Raw genomic sequence first — 15,233 nt, 5'->3', positions numbered from 1 at the left:
GTCTTCTGCAAAAGCATAAGATTTAACAAGTTGAACTGAAAATGATCTACTTTGATTTTCTTTTTCTAAAATATAATGCAGAGCTCAGATAGTTTTATTTTATTTATCTATTTATTCAGCTGTGCTGTGAAGCTTGCAGGATCTTAGTTCCTTGACCAGGGATGCAATCTGGGCCCCAGCATTGGAAGAGTGGAGTTCTAACCACTGGACCACTAGGGAATTCCCTCAGTTTTAAAAACTGGTGAATCTGGTAGGAAAATCCACAACTTGGACATCCCAATTGCTACTACTGGTTGTACACCTGGTGAACAAAAAGAATCCTCCAGTATGTGACAGTTGGCATTTATGTTGTTTAAAAGCAAACGATTCATCAAAGAAGAGAGAACTGAAAATATTTCCAAACTTCCTATTATAAAAAGTATTAAAAAGCAGGCTACAGAAACAAAAGTTCGGCAAGTGTTTGTTTCTGTGGGAATGGACCTATTGCTCAAGCCCCCGGGCGGCGTGAGTCAACAGTGAGTGCACAGTACTAACGCTGCACATTTCTCTGGGCTACACGCCACGAGGTCGTCACTGCTGGGTGTGCGGGCTCTGCTCCAATGTGTCCCCGTAACGTCCTTCGATGGGCTCTTCCACGGAATTAAACAGTGTAGGAGTAAATGACAGAATAATAAATTCCAAGCATATTAGAATTAAATTCATTAAAATTGTACTAAAGCCACTGATATATAAATAGGAACTAATAAAAAACAACAGTAAAGCTCTCCACCAGTGAAAACTGTGATGCATCCCTACCACTCTGATTCAAGATTACCTCATTTTCTAATTTCGGATCTCTTCCTTATAGTCTTCTTGTATTTCAATACATAAAAGCAGTGACCAAGCAGTCAGTCAGATTTTTTTTTTTTTTAAAGGTAGATTGCTTTTTAAAGAAGCACTGTTTCAATTCTAAACTCAGGGCTTTGATTTAATCTTCCTTCCCCAAACCTACCATCTTCAACCATCTTGAACTATCTCTGCCTTATTTTTATACAGAAAGTCTATAGCATTGATACCATCTCTAGCCCCACATAGCTTCAGGCAGGACACTTTTCAAAGAAAGCAGTTAACTGGACAAAAGGAGAGATCAAAGTCCGAAGAATGTGGCATGAAACCATAAACACATCTTCCTCATATCCAAGTACTGCTAATGTTCATGTATCAAATACAAGGTCCAAAAGTCTTAGACTTTTTAATATACAGCTCATATGTTTAAAAAAATAACCAGAAAAGAAATACCAAAACCCCAAATAATATAGCAAACCCGAATAAAATTTAGGTCAGGGTTTTAAGCCATCACATGTATTTTTACAGAGAACACAAGTTGTCTACATTTTCGGTATAATATAGATGGTAAAGTTATTCTAAAAGGCAATAATCTGATGAAAATTTAAAACTCCCAATATTATCAAGTTAGAAAAAAGAAAAAAACTTATCTCAACTATATTTCTTTTATACTGTGTTATTAGTAAGCTTTCATTTCAAATCAGACATTTCTAAGAAAGTCTAAAAATTTTTTGTAAATGCACACTAACAGTAGTACTGAAGTCTCTACAACGTAAAAATTTTACTAATCTTGAAGTTCACAGACTGCTTTTTAAAAATATTAGGAGTTTTACTTTTTGCTACATAATAGCAAATTTTCATAACTACCATAATGAAATAAAATACTATTTGAGTTCTAGTTATATCTTAAATTTAACGATGTAATTTCCATGAAATGAAAATCAATCTCACTTTATAGACACTGAGTAAACAATTCCTTATTTAATTGCAGATTTATTTTTTGTTTGTTTACAGATTTGTTTTAAAAACAAATTAGGTTGAACTTGGATGGCTTTACCATTAGGTTAAACTAATACGTAAGTTTCCCATGCAAATTTACAAATAACCAGCTTGAAGACTGTGAACTTCACACTATGAACATTACAATAAGTCATATATTAAAAAAAAAAAGGTGAGATGGGATTATTTTCAAAGCCCTCCAAGCTCAACTTTTAAGCTTTTGTTAACTCCCTGTGAGAAAAAAAAAAAAAAGGCACCAAAATTTCTCTAAGGAGAAGCAAGACAAATTTATTATCTTAAAGCTCTTTTCCTTTAAAATCATTCTTAAACCACTAGTTAGATTTCTATAAAGGCTTTTTAATATTCTTATAAATCTAAATTTTTATAATCAACCAAAATGTTTATGATTCAAGTACTAGCTTACTAATTTATTCCAAAAAGCCAGTAGATTATATTCACAATAAGAAATATAACCACTCCTGGCAACAACTGTACATTCGGAAAACATCATCTCGCCTGCCATTCAATTTAGCGCATACGCATGTGCAAAATTTATGGCCAAAGCTGCACTCAGCCAATACGCAACAGACTGTAACAAAAGGAAAAGTATCTAAAAAATAAAACATGGTCTTAAGAACATAAGTGAATAAAAAAAAAAAAAGAAATATAACCAGAGTAAAAGACTATTTAAGAATGCAAACATGTCAATAACTAGTATACCAGAACACACTCAGTTTAATACAGTGTATTTTCAAGATAGGAAAAAATACAAGATAGGAACATTATACAAGATAGGAAGAAAACTAGACCTGGGGATATTAACAAATATAGATCTTAACAAGAACAGAATTTTACTGATGAAAAAAAATCTAGATATAAGCACATATACTATATTAATAATGTACAAATTAAAAGCATTGCTCTAAGGCAATGTGCTTTAAGCACAACTCATTAAGAACAGAGATCAGCTTTTTTGGCACAATATGCAAGCCTTTAATGAACAATTTCTCATTTATTTTGATTTACGATGATATACACTAAAAACTTGAGACAAACTACAAAATATTAATCAAAATATTGAAGCATGATCATTTCTATAAATATGGTAAGACAGGCGTTTTAAAAATCAGTTCAATTTACCACTGAATAAAACTATTAGTCACCCATGCCACCAAATAATAAATTTCATTAAAAAAATTATCATTAAAAAAAATCTGAAAGTAGGAAAAATCTGAAAGTTAGAACCATGCAGGTGTTATTTTATAAAATCAATCTTATTATTTTGTAATGATTTTACAAAATCAAAAGTCCTTTTACAGAAAAAAAGTAAATATACATGTTAATAGATGAAAATATTTACGATTTTAGAATTGATTTACTTATAGCAATAATTTGAGAGAAAATACCACTTTCCAATGAAAAGAACTTTACCAATATTTTCTCTTTTTTTAGAAAAGACAAAAGGATAGCTTTGCTATTAGGGTGTAAACAACTTAAAATACCAACCCTGTGACTGCCAAGACTTCGAATGGACAATGCATCCTCAACTCCCTGATAAGATAAAAACAAACACAGTAAAGGTGTGTGAGTGGCTGCAGCAAGCTGATGAGGAAAAGTATCAGAGGCAAGTTTGTAGGTTATTACAAACCAGAGAAGGACGACGATGACTGGATCTGTGGGAAGACCTGGCTCTTTCCGACTCTTCCTGGGAAGGGAGAAAGTACGTGGACAGTTAATCACTGAGCAGAGGGCTGCCTATCAGAACTGAGCACAGAGGGGAGTTTCCTCAAAGCTGAGTTTGGGCAGTCACATCCCTCCCTCAGTTGGAAGGGAAGTAGAAATCATCTCAGCAATGTTTTCATTTGAACAAGTGTATGTATGTCTGGCCATTTGTAGAATGTACTCGATATATGACCAAGAGAGCTCAATATACCAAGATAAAAATCAGTAAGTATACTTAACCAACAGAAATTGAGGTCAGCATTAAAAGCAGACTTTGATCTATTTTTTATGATGTTAGTTTATGCAAAGCAGGAAGAAATGTTTATTACAGATGTAGTTTACAGTGAAAATGTATTCTTTTAAAAAGGTTTGGGTTGTAATTTTGCGCTCGTTGCCAAAAATTTTTTTCTTTTACCACTATAACTGGGAAAGCAAAGAACAACTAAATGAAATAGCCCCTGACTGTGTATTGTTAATATGAAAAACTACTTATAATTATGAGAAACTAAATACTTTAGAGTTGATAAAGTTGCTTCAAAAGTTGTGCCTTATGAAGACTGTAAAAACAAAACACACAAAAAAACCCAATTGACTAAATAAATGTAATTCTAATTTTTTCCATATTCATCTATTAGCACTGTGGCATTAAGTACTGAGTCATGTGAAATTAAATGACTAGTCCCTAGAACCTAATCAACTGTAAGAAACTTCTGATCTTTCAGAATTTCAAAGTTTGGAGTGTCAATTTGCACTGACTAAGAATCTACACACAACTGGCCAACTGGGTTCACAGGTAATCAACACTGCTTTTCCCAAAACACACCAAAACTTCAACACCCCATGACAATACAGCACAAGCATCATGCAGATGGAATAATTGGATGTGGCTACGCCTGATCATTCATTGTGAATCCAGCAACAGTAATTCAACTGAAACACCACAATTTAATGCTTTGTTTTGGTCATGATCTTTGAATACAATTCCCAAAAACGCCTGCTTGTCATATGTCGTGTACATTGATGCATTTGATCAAATCTGTTCAGAAGTCTGTTTATATGTACCAGGATGATTCAATAATTCAATGTTCAACATGGTGCTCTGATCTTTAGGAAATCATCACTGATTCACAGTTTTGTTATGTAATAGACACATGTAAGCTGTAAGAAACCAAGCAAGTTTCTTTCCTCTCTTTGACTATCAGGTGACGTATCACAAAACTTTGGGGGGCATGAGTGTTAGCCCAGCAGGGTAGGTACAGTTTACTAATGGTAACAAGTTCTAGGCTAGTTAGCTTTGTTAGTTGAGGTTAATTCTATGTGCCCCCTCCTAGTGTTATTTGGGGTACCAGGGTGACATATCAATACAAGGTTTAACGTTCAGTTTTCTCTTTATTCTATCCTTTCTTTTCATTCCACCTACCACACAGGCGCACTTTTAAAAACCTGCCTCTAAAGAGCACATCCCATTAAACATGCAGCAAAGACAGATGCATTCATAGTTATCCTTAATTATGCCTATTATAAAAATAACTCTAAATAACACCACAGTAAGTATTGGAATATCTCTAGATTTACACAGCTTTCTTTTTAGCACCATTTGGAAAAAATGATCTAATGAGTTCAGAAAACTACAGAATAAAATATAAGCCCATAGAGGCTGGCTAATTTAAAGTGACAGGATACAGTTTATTCCACAGTCATAACCTACACCTGAAGCCAGCACTGTTCAGCAGGCCTTTCATCGACAGTGGAGATGCTCTGTGTTTGTGCTATCTGGTATGGCAGCCACCAGCCACAGGTGGCCACTAAGCATTTAAACTGTCACAAGTGCAACTGAGGAACCAAAGTTTAATTTTTATCAATTCAAGTCGAAACCTAATTACCCACATAAGGCTAGTGGCTACCATATGTACAGTGAGGCAAGCTCAGAGCAAATTTTTATTACACCAAAAAGACTCCAAGCACATACTTCACTAAGAGTCTGCCGTGGAACACTACTCTTCCACAGAAAGGCGGGCATTCCACGTGGTCTTTAACTACTGCCTTTACCTGGAATGCTACCGCACAGTGGCAGACAGGGAGATACAGAAGGAAACCCTGTATAAACCAAAGACCCTAGCACCAAATCTAGAATTATTTTTAAGAGCTAGAGGATCCTTAGAGATCATCTAGTCTGATCCTTTCATTTTATAGTACAATAAACAAAAAGCTGCATCACAAAAAGGTTAGGGGTCAACAAAGCTAGAAAGCTGGACCAGCATTCAGACCTTCTGACTCACCATACCACTGAACCAATCAAGATACTATCCTATACTGGCCAAATCCAGATTTAACTACATACAAAGAACATGAAGAAAGGGGCAAGGTATCCTAGTTTTCTACTCTGGAATACAAAAAAAGCTTCATTTCCCAGGTATTTCTAAAGGACTATTAAAACTGCCAAAAGGCTTTTTTAAAAATTAATCACCAGAAAGTCAATAGAAAAAGATTTCAGCAACGTTTTTAGGTACCAATTACAAGGCAGACTATCCCTCTCCTTCCACAGTTCAGAAGACAAAATATTTTCACTGTCTTGGGAAGCCTTATAAATATGAAGGATGAATGAACAGGACAATGCCTTCAAAGAGAGTTTTCTATCTTTTAAGGCTTCCTGGAAAATTATGTTTGATACATTTAAGTTAGATAAATGGAAATGAAATATACCCTGTTTTTAAAAGTTCTCTTTAAGTTTTTTTTTTTTTTTTTAAAGCTGACAGCCCTCTGCATATACCTGGACATCTCTGACAATAAATATTGGATTCAAGGGGGGAGCTATCCCCCTCAGTTTTTTTTTTTTTTTTTAAATTCACTTATTTTAATTGGAGGCTAATTACTTTACAATATTCTGGTGGTTTTTGTCATACATTGACATGAATCAGCCATGGGTGTACATGTGTCCCCCATCCTGAACCCCCTTCCCATCTCCCTCCCCACCCCATCCCTCAGGGTTGCCCCACTGCACCAGCTTTGAGTGCCCAGTTTCATGCATCAAACTTGGACTGGCGATCTATTTCACATATGGTAATATACATGTTTCTATGCTATTCTCTCAAATCATCCCACCCTCGCCTTCACCCAGAGTTCAAAAAGTTTGTTCTTTATTATCTGTGTCTCTTTTGCTGTCTCGCATATAGGGTCATTGTTACCATCTTTCTAAATTCCATATATATGTGTTAATATACTGTATTGGTGTTTTTCTGATTGACTTCACTCTGTATAATAGGCTCCAGTTTCATCTACCTCATTAGAACGGATTCAAATGTGTTCTTTTTAATAGCCGAGTAATAATACTCCATTGTGTTTATGTACCACAGCTTTCTTATCCATTCATCTGCTGATGGACATCTAGGTTGCTTCCATGTCCTGGCTATTGTAAACAGTGCTGCGATGAACATTGGGGTACACATGTCTCTTTCAATTCTGGTTTCCTCGGTGTGTATGCCCAGCAGTGGGATTCCTGGGTCGTATGGCCCCCTCAGTTTTAAATTAGGAAACCTCACAAACTGCATTTGCTCTTTCAGATTCCCAACACGTCACTGCTTCAGACACCCGGCTTACAGGCAGCGGTACTGGCTAACCTAAGACTACCTGGGGGCCCAGAAAGACACAGGCCCTTTTCTTCTTGGTCCGTCCACCTCCCACTCCACCATCAGCATATGGGGCACCCTTGCATCCCTTTGAATTCCGGCTCTGCCAACAACTAAAGCTGTTCACTTTGCCAACCCTTTCTCACCTACCTATAAAATGGAGAGAGTGGACCTGTCTTACAATGGGGACTGAACACGTATGTAAAAGGTATGAGCACAATGCTATGCTATGCTAAGTCACTTCAGTCGTGTCCGACTCTGTGTGACCCCATAGACGGCAGCCACCAGGCTCCCCCGTCCCTGGGATTCTCCAGGCAAGAACACTGGAGTGGGTTGCCATTTCCTTCTCCAATGCATGAAAGTAAAAAGTGAAAGTGAAGTCGCTCAGTCATGTCTGACTCTCAGCGACCCCATGGACTGTAGCCCTCCAGGCTCCTCCATCCATGGGATTCTCCAGGCAAGAGTACTGGAGTTGGGTGCCATTGCCTTCTCCATGAGCACAATGCTGGCACACAGACATGTACTCAACATTAGCTTCATTCCTGAGCCTCATGCTCCGGTGTTCCCTATTCACATCCAACAGCCCACTCACGGGCGAAAAAAGTGCTAAATTAGGAGAAATTTTTAGTATAGGAAGATTCTTCCTTCTAGTCATCGATAACCCAACTGTTTGTCTATGCATTATTTATTATAAATTTATTAGTAATTTATATTTTACACTGTGATGCTCACATGCCAACTTCTATGATAAGTTCATAGACAGAAAGCAGCCAGAAAGACAAGGATAGGATAAGAAGTTAGAGGAAAAATCAGTTTGAACGAAGTGCCAGAAGGGGTCGGAATGTTAATTATTCTATCTGAAACAAAACCCCACCTTCTCTGCCTGTCCAAATCCTACCTATTAGTTAAGACTTGCACACCTGCGTTTTAAACCCTAACCCAAACTGCTCCTTTCAACATAAGAATTAAATATTAGACTTTTAACATAGGCTTTTTTAATTTAATGCTTTGATCTGCCCTAAGATATTAAAATCCTAGGCAATTTAATTTGAGAACTATAATACATAATTATAAAAGGAAATTAATATTTCCACTTTTGCAATTAAGAATTATTTCTCTTAACTCATGCAAAAATATTCTTAAGACATCATCAGTAATATTAAGCCAGTTACATGCAGAAGACACTTGAATTATAAAATAAGCTATCTTTAATAACAAGAAAGGACAGATTCTACTCCAAAATAACAAACACATACATGAGGAGTGGCTTAATTTTAAGTAACCAAACACCTTTTTTCTCTCTTTTTTAAAATATCACAATGAGAAGTATGATGAAGTTTTAAAATTTGTAGGTAAATACAATCATAAATATTTAAATTCTGGTTATACCTTAAAATGCTATTCTAGAAGGGATTTGCTTATGAAAGTTGCTTGTTATGCAGCAATTAAACAGTGGTTCTTAACCTCTTAGGGATCACAGACTCCTTTTGAGAATCTGATGATAAAAATTCCTGTGGCCATTTCACATGAAAATATACACATACTCAAAACCTGGCATGGGATGTCCTCACCCCATCCCCCAAGCCTATTCACACACCAAGCTAAGAACCCCCGCAATCAGAGGCAGCAAGGGCACTTATCAACACTGAAAAAAGCTCAAATTTAGGACTGACAGTAAGTCATACATTACTGGTTGCAATTTGCTCCTGCAGCTAACAAATTTGGGAGTGACAGCGTAAGACTTGAAAGGAAACTGAGAGAACTAACAACATAAAAGTAATTTTCAGAGGGGATGAAAGAATGATTTGGTTCATCTTTCTATGAAGAACCTGATATAGCTTTTTAAAAAAGAGAGAAAAGAAGAAAGGGGCAGGGGAGGAGAAGGCGGGACGGAGAGGGGTGGGCAAATTTTAGGGACAGAAGAACAAATCCACAGAGAGAAAACACATTCATCTACTCAATCTTTCTTGGTCAGGAGCATTTATGAGATGAGCGTGAGGCTCTAACTACACGAAAATGGCCGGACTCCAAGCACACATTTGGTCCACTACAGGCAGAAGAGACACTCGCTGACCTTTAGGTTCAAACATGACAAACACCCCTACTTGGCAAATGATTAGTCAAGGTTTTACTTTGAGATTGCATATTTCAGCAACTGATCACAACATGCAGGGCAGGCAATTCTGGCCTACCAGCCACTTCTGAATCTGTCCCCATTTCCGGTCAAAGGAATGATGAGAGTGCTACAAATGCAAAAGTTTCACAAACTCAAGTTTCCGACAGACTGCCTGCTATGGAAAGTCTTAAACTAATCACATACATTTGTCCTGAAAGGCAATGATTGTTAATTCAAAGTTACACATTCAAAATACACAACATACGAAGCTAAATATGTTCAGTCTGCAGCTCAGAGAACTACAAATAAAACTTAAACTTAATAACTCTATTCTTGTAGTTCACTACAATTTTAGGAATATAAAAGACAATGCATTGTATTGTAACATTTCATCTCAAGCCAAGAACTGCATTCAATATTTGAAGCTATGAGGTAAAAAAAAAAAAAAAAGCAATATATTAACTGTTTTTGGCTTTGTTTTTGAGCTGTGACAATATGGACTCTATACACATCTCTCTAACTCATTAACAGAAAATTCACCACAAACCTCAAAACAAAGTGTTTAACATTGCCCTGCAGCTTTTTTCCCCCTTTAAACTAAAACATCAGAAATGGTTTTTATGGGAATTTTCAAAGTCAGGTCAATGTCAGAAGGAAAGAGTAAAAAAGAGTATTTGTTTTTTTTTTAAAGCAGCCCAACTTCTATATATGTCTAGTTATAAATTTTTTTTTCTTTTTTGCTTTTCTCACTGATAATTAAAACAGACGGAAATGTATTAGCTATACAAAAGTGTAACATAAAATCAATCGTAATTCCACCATAGATAAACCAAAGTACTGAGAGTAATCACTTCTTTCCAGTAGTTTTTGATCTATATATGGATACTAGTTTTTGTAACACAAGACTGGAGTCCTAAAAGTGCTACAATTGTGGGATTTTTTTTTCCATTTTCTTATACGAAGATTTTCCTCCATTATTAAGTATGCTTACAAACTATATGGCTGTATGATTTCACAGAGCTTAACTATGTATTTATCACGTATCATGTATTTATCACGATATAGTCAAAATTCTAGGACATTTAGGACTATAGTAAATAATTCTGTCACCTCTAAGCCTTCTTTGGTTATTACAAGGACTTTATAACCCAACAGTAACTTATGACAAGAGGTATACAGGTGTCTGTTGTTAATTTCAAACAAATACTGCACTAACTTGCTGACACAGAATGGCTCATCAAAACACATACATCAGGTTACTCTATTCCCAGTATTTCAAAAGGAACCAGGTTTACTTCAGAAGGAAACTAGCCTTCTGAAGTAACGACACAAAACAGGGTTATTTTCCCCAGTTACCTCTTTTTGCTGCCGTTCCAGTTCTCTCATGCGGATATCTCTTGCTTCTGCCCGGGCAGCCCGTTTTGCTGCCAGCCTTGCCTCTGCCTGAAAAGTAACAGAAAGATTCAGCTTTATTTAAAAACCAGTGCCTCCAGCACCATCCCTCTAGACCAGCCTGGAGGAGAGAGAGCCAAAGAGTGGGGACACAGGGTTGCCCACCAGCAGCCTGGTGACCTCTTCAGTCTACACCCCCTCCACAACTCACTTCTTTTTCTAGTCTCAGAGTCTCCTGAAATCTGGGCCTTCATGCACAACTGTCTGACTTGATGACATATTCAAAACAGTTTACACTGTTCATTGTAGGTTTCTCCAAACTTGCTTTTTCCAGTATTTCTTTCCCCATCAGTTTAATCATACAAATTGGAAATGGCAGGGCTGGCCCCTATTTCACTGTGGGCATCACCAATATTCACTCTCCAAGTGCTGTCAATTCTTGACCAACTCTTGGGTTGAGTTTCCCTCCAACCCATCTCTCTTTCTTTATGCTCACGATCCCTGCTTATTTCAGGAACTCTTCCTCTCTCTCTCTCCGAGATATGCTTCACATGCCATCAGATTCACCACTTAAAAACATACAATTCAATGGGTTTTTAAGTATATTCACAAAGTTGCACAATTATCATCACCATCTAATGATACTTTTGTCACCCCAAAAGGAAAACCTGTACCCATTAGTTGTCACTTCCCATTACCCAACTCCAGCCCCGGGCAACCATCAGTCTACTTTCTGTCTCTCTGAATCTGCCTCTTCTGGACACAGCATATAAATGAAATCATATAATAACTCTTTATCTCCTGGACACTGCAACTGCCTCCAAATCCATCTACCTGACTTTAGACTCGACTCGACAATTCATCGTCTATGTGGTTACATGACTGCCCATCTGCCTTACAAAACACATTTCTGATCAAATCAATCATTTTGCTCTGTAAAACACTCCAGGGGCTCCCCCTCACTCACTGTTAAAGCAAAAATTCCATAGACCAGCACAAAGAGAAGACAGGAGACGAAGAGCAAAAACAGAGATAGTTTCTCCCAGTCAGTTCTCTGCCTTTTTTCCCCCAGTTGGCCCCAGCTTCACCAGCTGCATCCACCCCTCTCCATCCCTGGACCTCATCTCCTGGGCTGGGAGGTTCAGCCTCTCTTCACAGACTGTTTGCTGGCAGGAGGTATTCTCCCTTCTCTCTCATTCAGCGACCACACTACTTTCTATTAAGAGCTCCTCCAGCCCCTCTGTCACAGAGTAATGCTCTACGCACATGCCCCTACTGTGACTTATGACACTGTGTTAAACGTATTATGTGGTATTAAAATTACATGCTCTGTCGCCCCTATGCCTCGGTGTCTGCCAAACAAACAAGACATTTCCAGGCCATGGGCCAGTGTATCAAGGAAATGAGGCAACAAAACAGCCTGATGTACCACATGAAACTAAAAAATCTCTGTCGTTTCTCTGGGAGTGGTTTCCTGGGTTCTTGGCCGCACTGTAACTCTGATTCAGATCCCTCCTCTGATAAGGACAGTAGCTGCTGCTTCTCTTGTTCTGATGATATTTGTGCCCAAGCCTCACAGTAGGAGGGCTTCCCAGCTGGCACAACAGTAAAGAATCCACCTGCCAATGCAGGAGACACAAGAGACGTGGGTTCCATCCTTGGGTCAGAAAGATCCCCTGGAGTGGGGGCAAGAATACTCCAGTATTCTAGCCTGGGAAATCCTACGGACAGAGGAGCCCGGCGGGCTACGTACATGAGGTCACAAAGAGTTGGACACAACTGGGCAATTAAGCCTGCAGGCACACTCACACTAAGAAGAGACTCAGGCAAGGTTTAGAAGGATCTACTGTGTGTAAGCACCACACTGAGTGCAAAAAGTACAGAGCAGGACATGCCATTTCTGCCCAAAGACTTCACAGTCTAGCTGAGAGAGACAAACACACTGCTTAGAAGGAGGACACCTGCAGGAAGGGGCAACGGGTTTTGCCAGGCAAGGTCACAGAAGGCTGCTAAGAAGCATAGACAGTGTAAGAGTTACTACTTATTCAATCTCAATTTTGGCATTTTCCTAGTCAGTTTTACACATGTTTTAGTAGCAAAAACCCTGCAAAGTGAATTGCAATCTACCATCCTTAAGCTCTCACACCGTCATCACCAGAGCAATTAGTTTTCTCACATGAATTTTCCAATGGCTTCTATCTTTAAAACACCTACACTCAGACTTCCCTGGTGGTCCAGTGGATAGGAACTCACCTGGCAATGCAGGGGACACGGGTTCAGTCCCTGGTCAGGGAAGATTCCATAAGCTGCGGGGAAACTAAACCCATGCAACACTACTATTGAAGACTGCCTGCCTAGAGCTGATGCTCCACAACAAGAGAAGCCTCTGCAGTGGGAGCCCTCATACCGTAATGAAGAGGGGCACTGGCTCACTGCAGCTAGAGAAAGGCCACTCACAGCAACGAAGTGACCCAGCGTGGCCAAATAAATATGTAGTTAATTTTAAAATACACCTACACTCTCCACCTTCTTTCCCCCTCTATGAATGATCACCACGTTCTTACCAGAACGTGTATTTTACAAAAAAAGACTTTAAGGCTAAATTATGCTTCAGCACATAATAAATACATCTACACTTGCAGCCTCCCTTAGAAATTTATCGAGAATGCCGATTTAATCCTTCTGATATCTGTGGCCAATTCTGCACAATCTATTCTAAAATGGGAGTTCTCTAACCAAACAGAAGTACAGGTAATTGAAATTTATTCTCTAATAAATTCTCTTGCACAACAAAAGGGAAGGGACCTAACTGCTGTGCAACAGAAAGACCACGGGCTTCAGAGCCACAAACACACCCTTCTCTTTGCTACTTAGGCAACTCTAAGCGAAACTCGGATGTTACCTCCCTTGGAGACAGTATTAAATACAGCAAGCTTTAAGAGATAAAGAGGTTTCCAAACTACTTTATCTGTTTCTTTCTTATACATTGCTCCCAGGTTTCTGATAGCAGGAACAGCAAGGGGCCAGCAGTCACTCCAATCTGGTAAGACAAGAGGTGCACTCTATTCTTACACTGACACATTTTAACTCTTTTTTTTTTTAATTATGAAAGTATGATAACACATTTATAGGAGACTTGGAAAACACAGAACAAAATTACATATAGTTCCACTATATTTTATAAGCATTTTAAGTAGATAAATTAGTATTTTTTGTTGGAGTTTCAAAATCAAATTCTCAAAAATTAATAAAATACATAGAAAAGTAGAAAGATATAATAGACCTGAAAAGCACTGTGAACCAATCCAACATAATTAGGATTTATATGATTTTCACACAACAGCAGGATACAAATTCTATTCAAATTCCCATAGATTATAAACCAGGAGACACTGGAACATATCCAGGAACATAAAACAAGGTGCAAAAATTTCCTGGTCTAAAAGTATTGAAATCATACAGAGTTTGTTCTCTTAACACTGTGGAATTATGTTAGAAATCAATATCAAAAACATTTGAAATTAACCCCCATATTTCCAAGTGCAATATGACATTTACCAAGAGAGATCTTTGACTTATAGCCACTGAAAGCCTCAATAAAGTTACAAGACTGGAAAAACACAGAGCATGACTGCAAAGAAAGCATTTAAGTGAGAAATTAGTATCAAATGAGAGCTTAATGTCAAAGATACTTTAAAAAACCCATGTATACGGAAATTAAATGTCTACTTAAATGATGAGTGTGTATCAGAAGTCATAACAAATAAAGTTAGAAAATATGTGTAACAGAATAAAAATGAAAAGAGAATTTATCAGAATTTGCTGCATGCAGCTAATGCAGCTCAATGCAACTAAATATAATGTGAAATTTTAAATAAGGTATGAAAATAAATAATAGATCCTAGCATAAAATTGTGTAAGATTTGAATAAAACCTGTACTTTAGTTAATAATACTGTGAAGTGAAGTGAAAGTCACTCAGTCGTGTCTGACTCTTTGCGATCCCATGGACTGTAGCCTACCAGGCTCCTCAGTCCATGGAATTTTCCAGGCAAGAGTACTGGAGTGGGTTGCCATTTCCTTCTCCAGGAGATCTTCCCAACTCAGGGATCGAACCGGGCCCAGGGATAAAACCGGGCCCAGGGATAAAAAAAGCACTGCAGGCAGACGCTTTACCGTCTGAGCCACCAGAGAAGCTAAAATAACACTGTATCATATGTTAATTTCGTGTTTGTTTGTTTACAACAGTATTTCTTTATATTCTCAGAACTGGATTAGAAATTTCAAGTCTCATTCAAAATTTTTAAAAAAATCACTAAATAATAAGCTTTCTAGACTTTTAGCCGTAATACTAGATATACTGATATATGTTTAAACAGTCAAATTATAGGTACACAAACCACACTTCAAAGTAGCAACATAGCACCTTCCCCTCAGGATACAATTGTGTCAAAGAGCTACCACAGCTTAGTTTTAACCCACTCTCACAGATACAAAATAAAAAAGATAAAACAATAAAGGACCACAAGGATTGAACTAAGTTCAATACAAAGG

At 37.7% G+C, this 15,233-nt stretch overlaps 1 protein-coding gene across 26 annotated transcripts in view; it reads right to left on the bottom strand.

Moving 5' to 3' along the window:
• LRRFIP2 (LRR binding FLII interacting protein 2) overlaps positions 1-15,233 on the bottom strand; it is a 109,598-nt gene that overhangs the window by 53,092 nt on the left and 41,273 nt on the right. For 13 of the 26 annotated variants that reach the window (XM_061395849.1, XM_061395859.1, XM_061395863.1 and 10 more), the window contains exons 3-6: positions 10,645-10,731; positions 9,365-9,415; positions 3,473-3,529; positions 3,331-3,375 (exon numbers count right to left, since the gene is read on the bottom strand). In XM_061395849.1, the coding sequence (XP_061251833.1) occupies positions 3,331-3,375; positions 3,473-3,529; positions 9,365-9,415; positions 10,645-10,731 (240 nt within the window). The remainder of the gene's footprint in view (positions 1-3,330; positions 3,376-3,472; positions 3,530-9,364; positions 9,416-10,644; positions 10,732-15,233) is intronic. The other 13 variants (XM_061395873.1, XM_061395870.1, XM_061395875.1 and 10 more) reach the window with 3 other exon arrangements.

The sequence above is a fragment of the Bos javanicus genome, chromosome 22, assembly GCF_032452875.1.
Source record: "Bos javanicus breed banteng chromosome 22, ARS-OSU_banteng_1.0, whole genome shotgun sequence".
NCBI classification, from domain to species: domain Eukaryota; kingdom Metazoa; phylum Chordata; class Mammalia; order Artiodactyla; family Bovidae; genus Bos; species Bos javanicus.
Note: the sequence above shows the minus strand (reverse complement) of the source record. Positions and strands in the feature narration are given on the sequence as shown.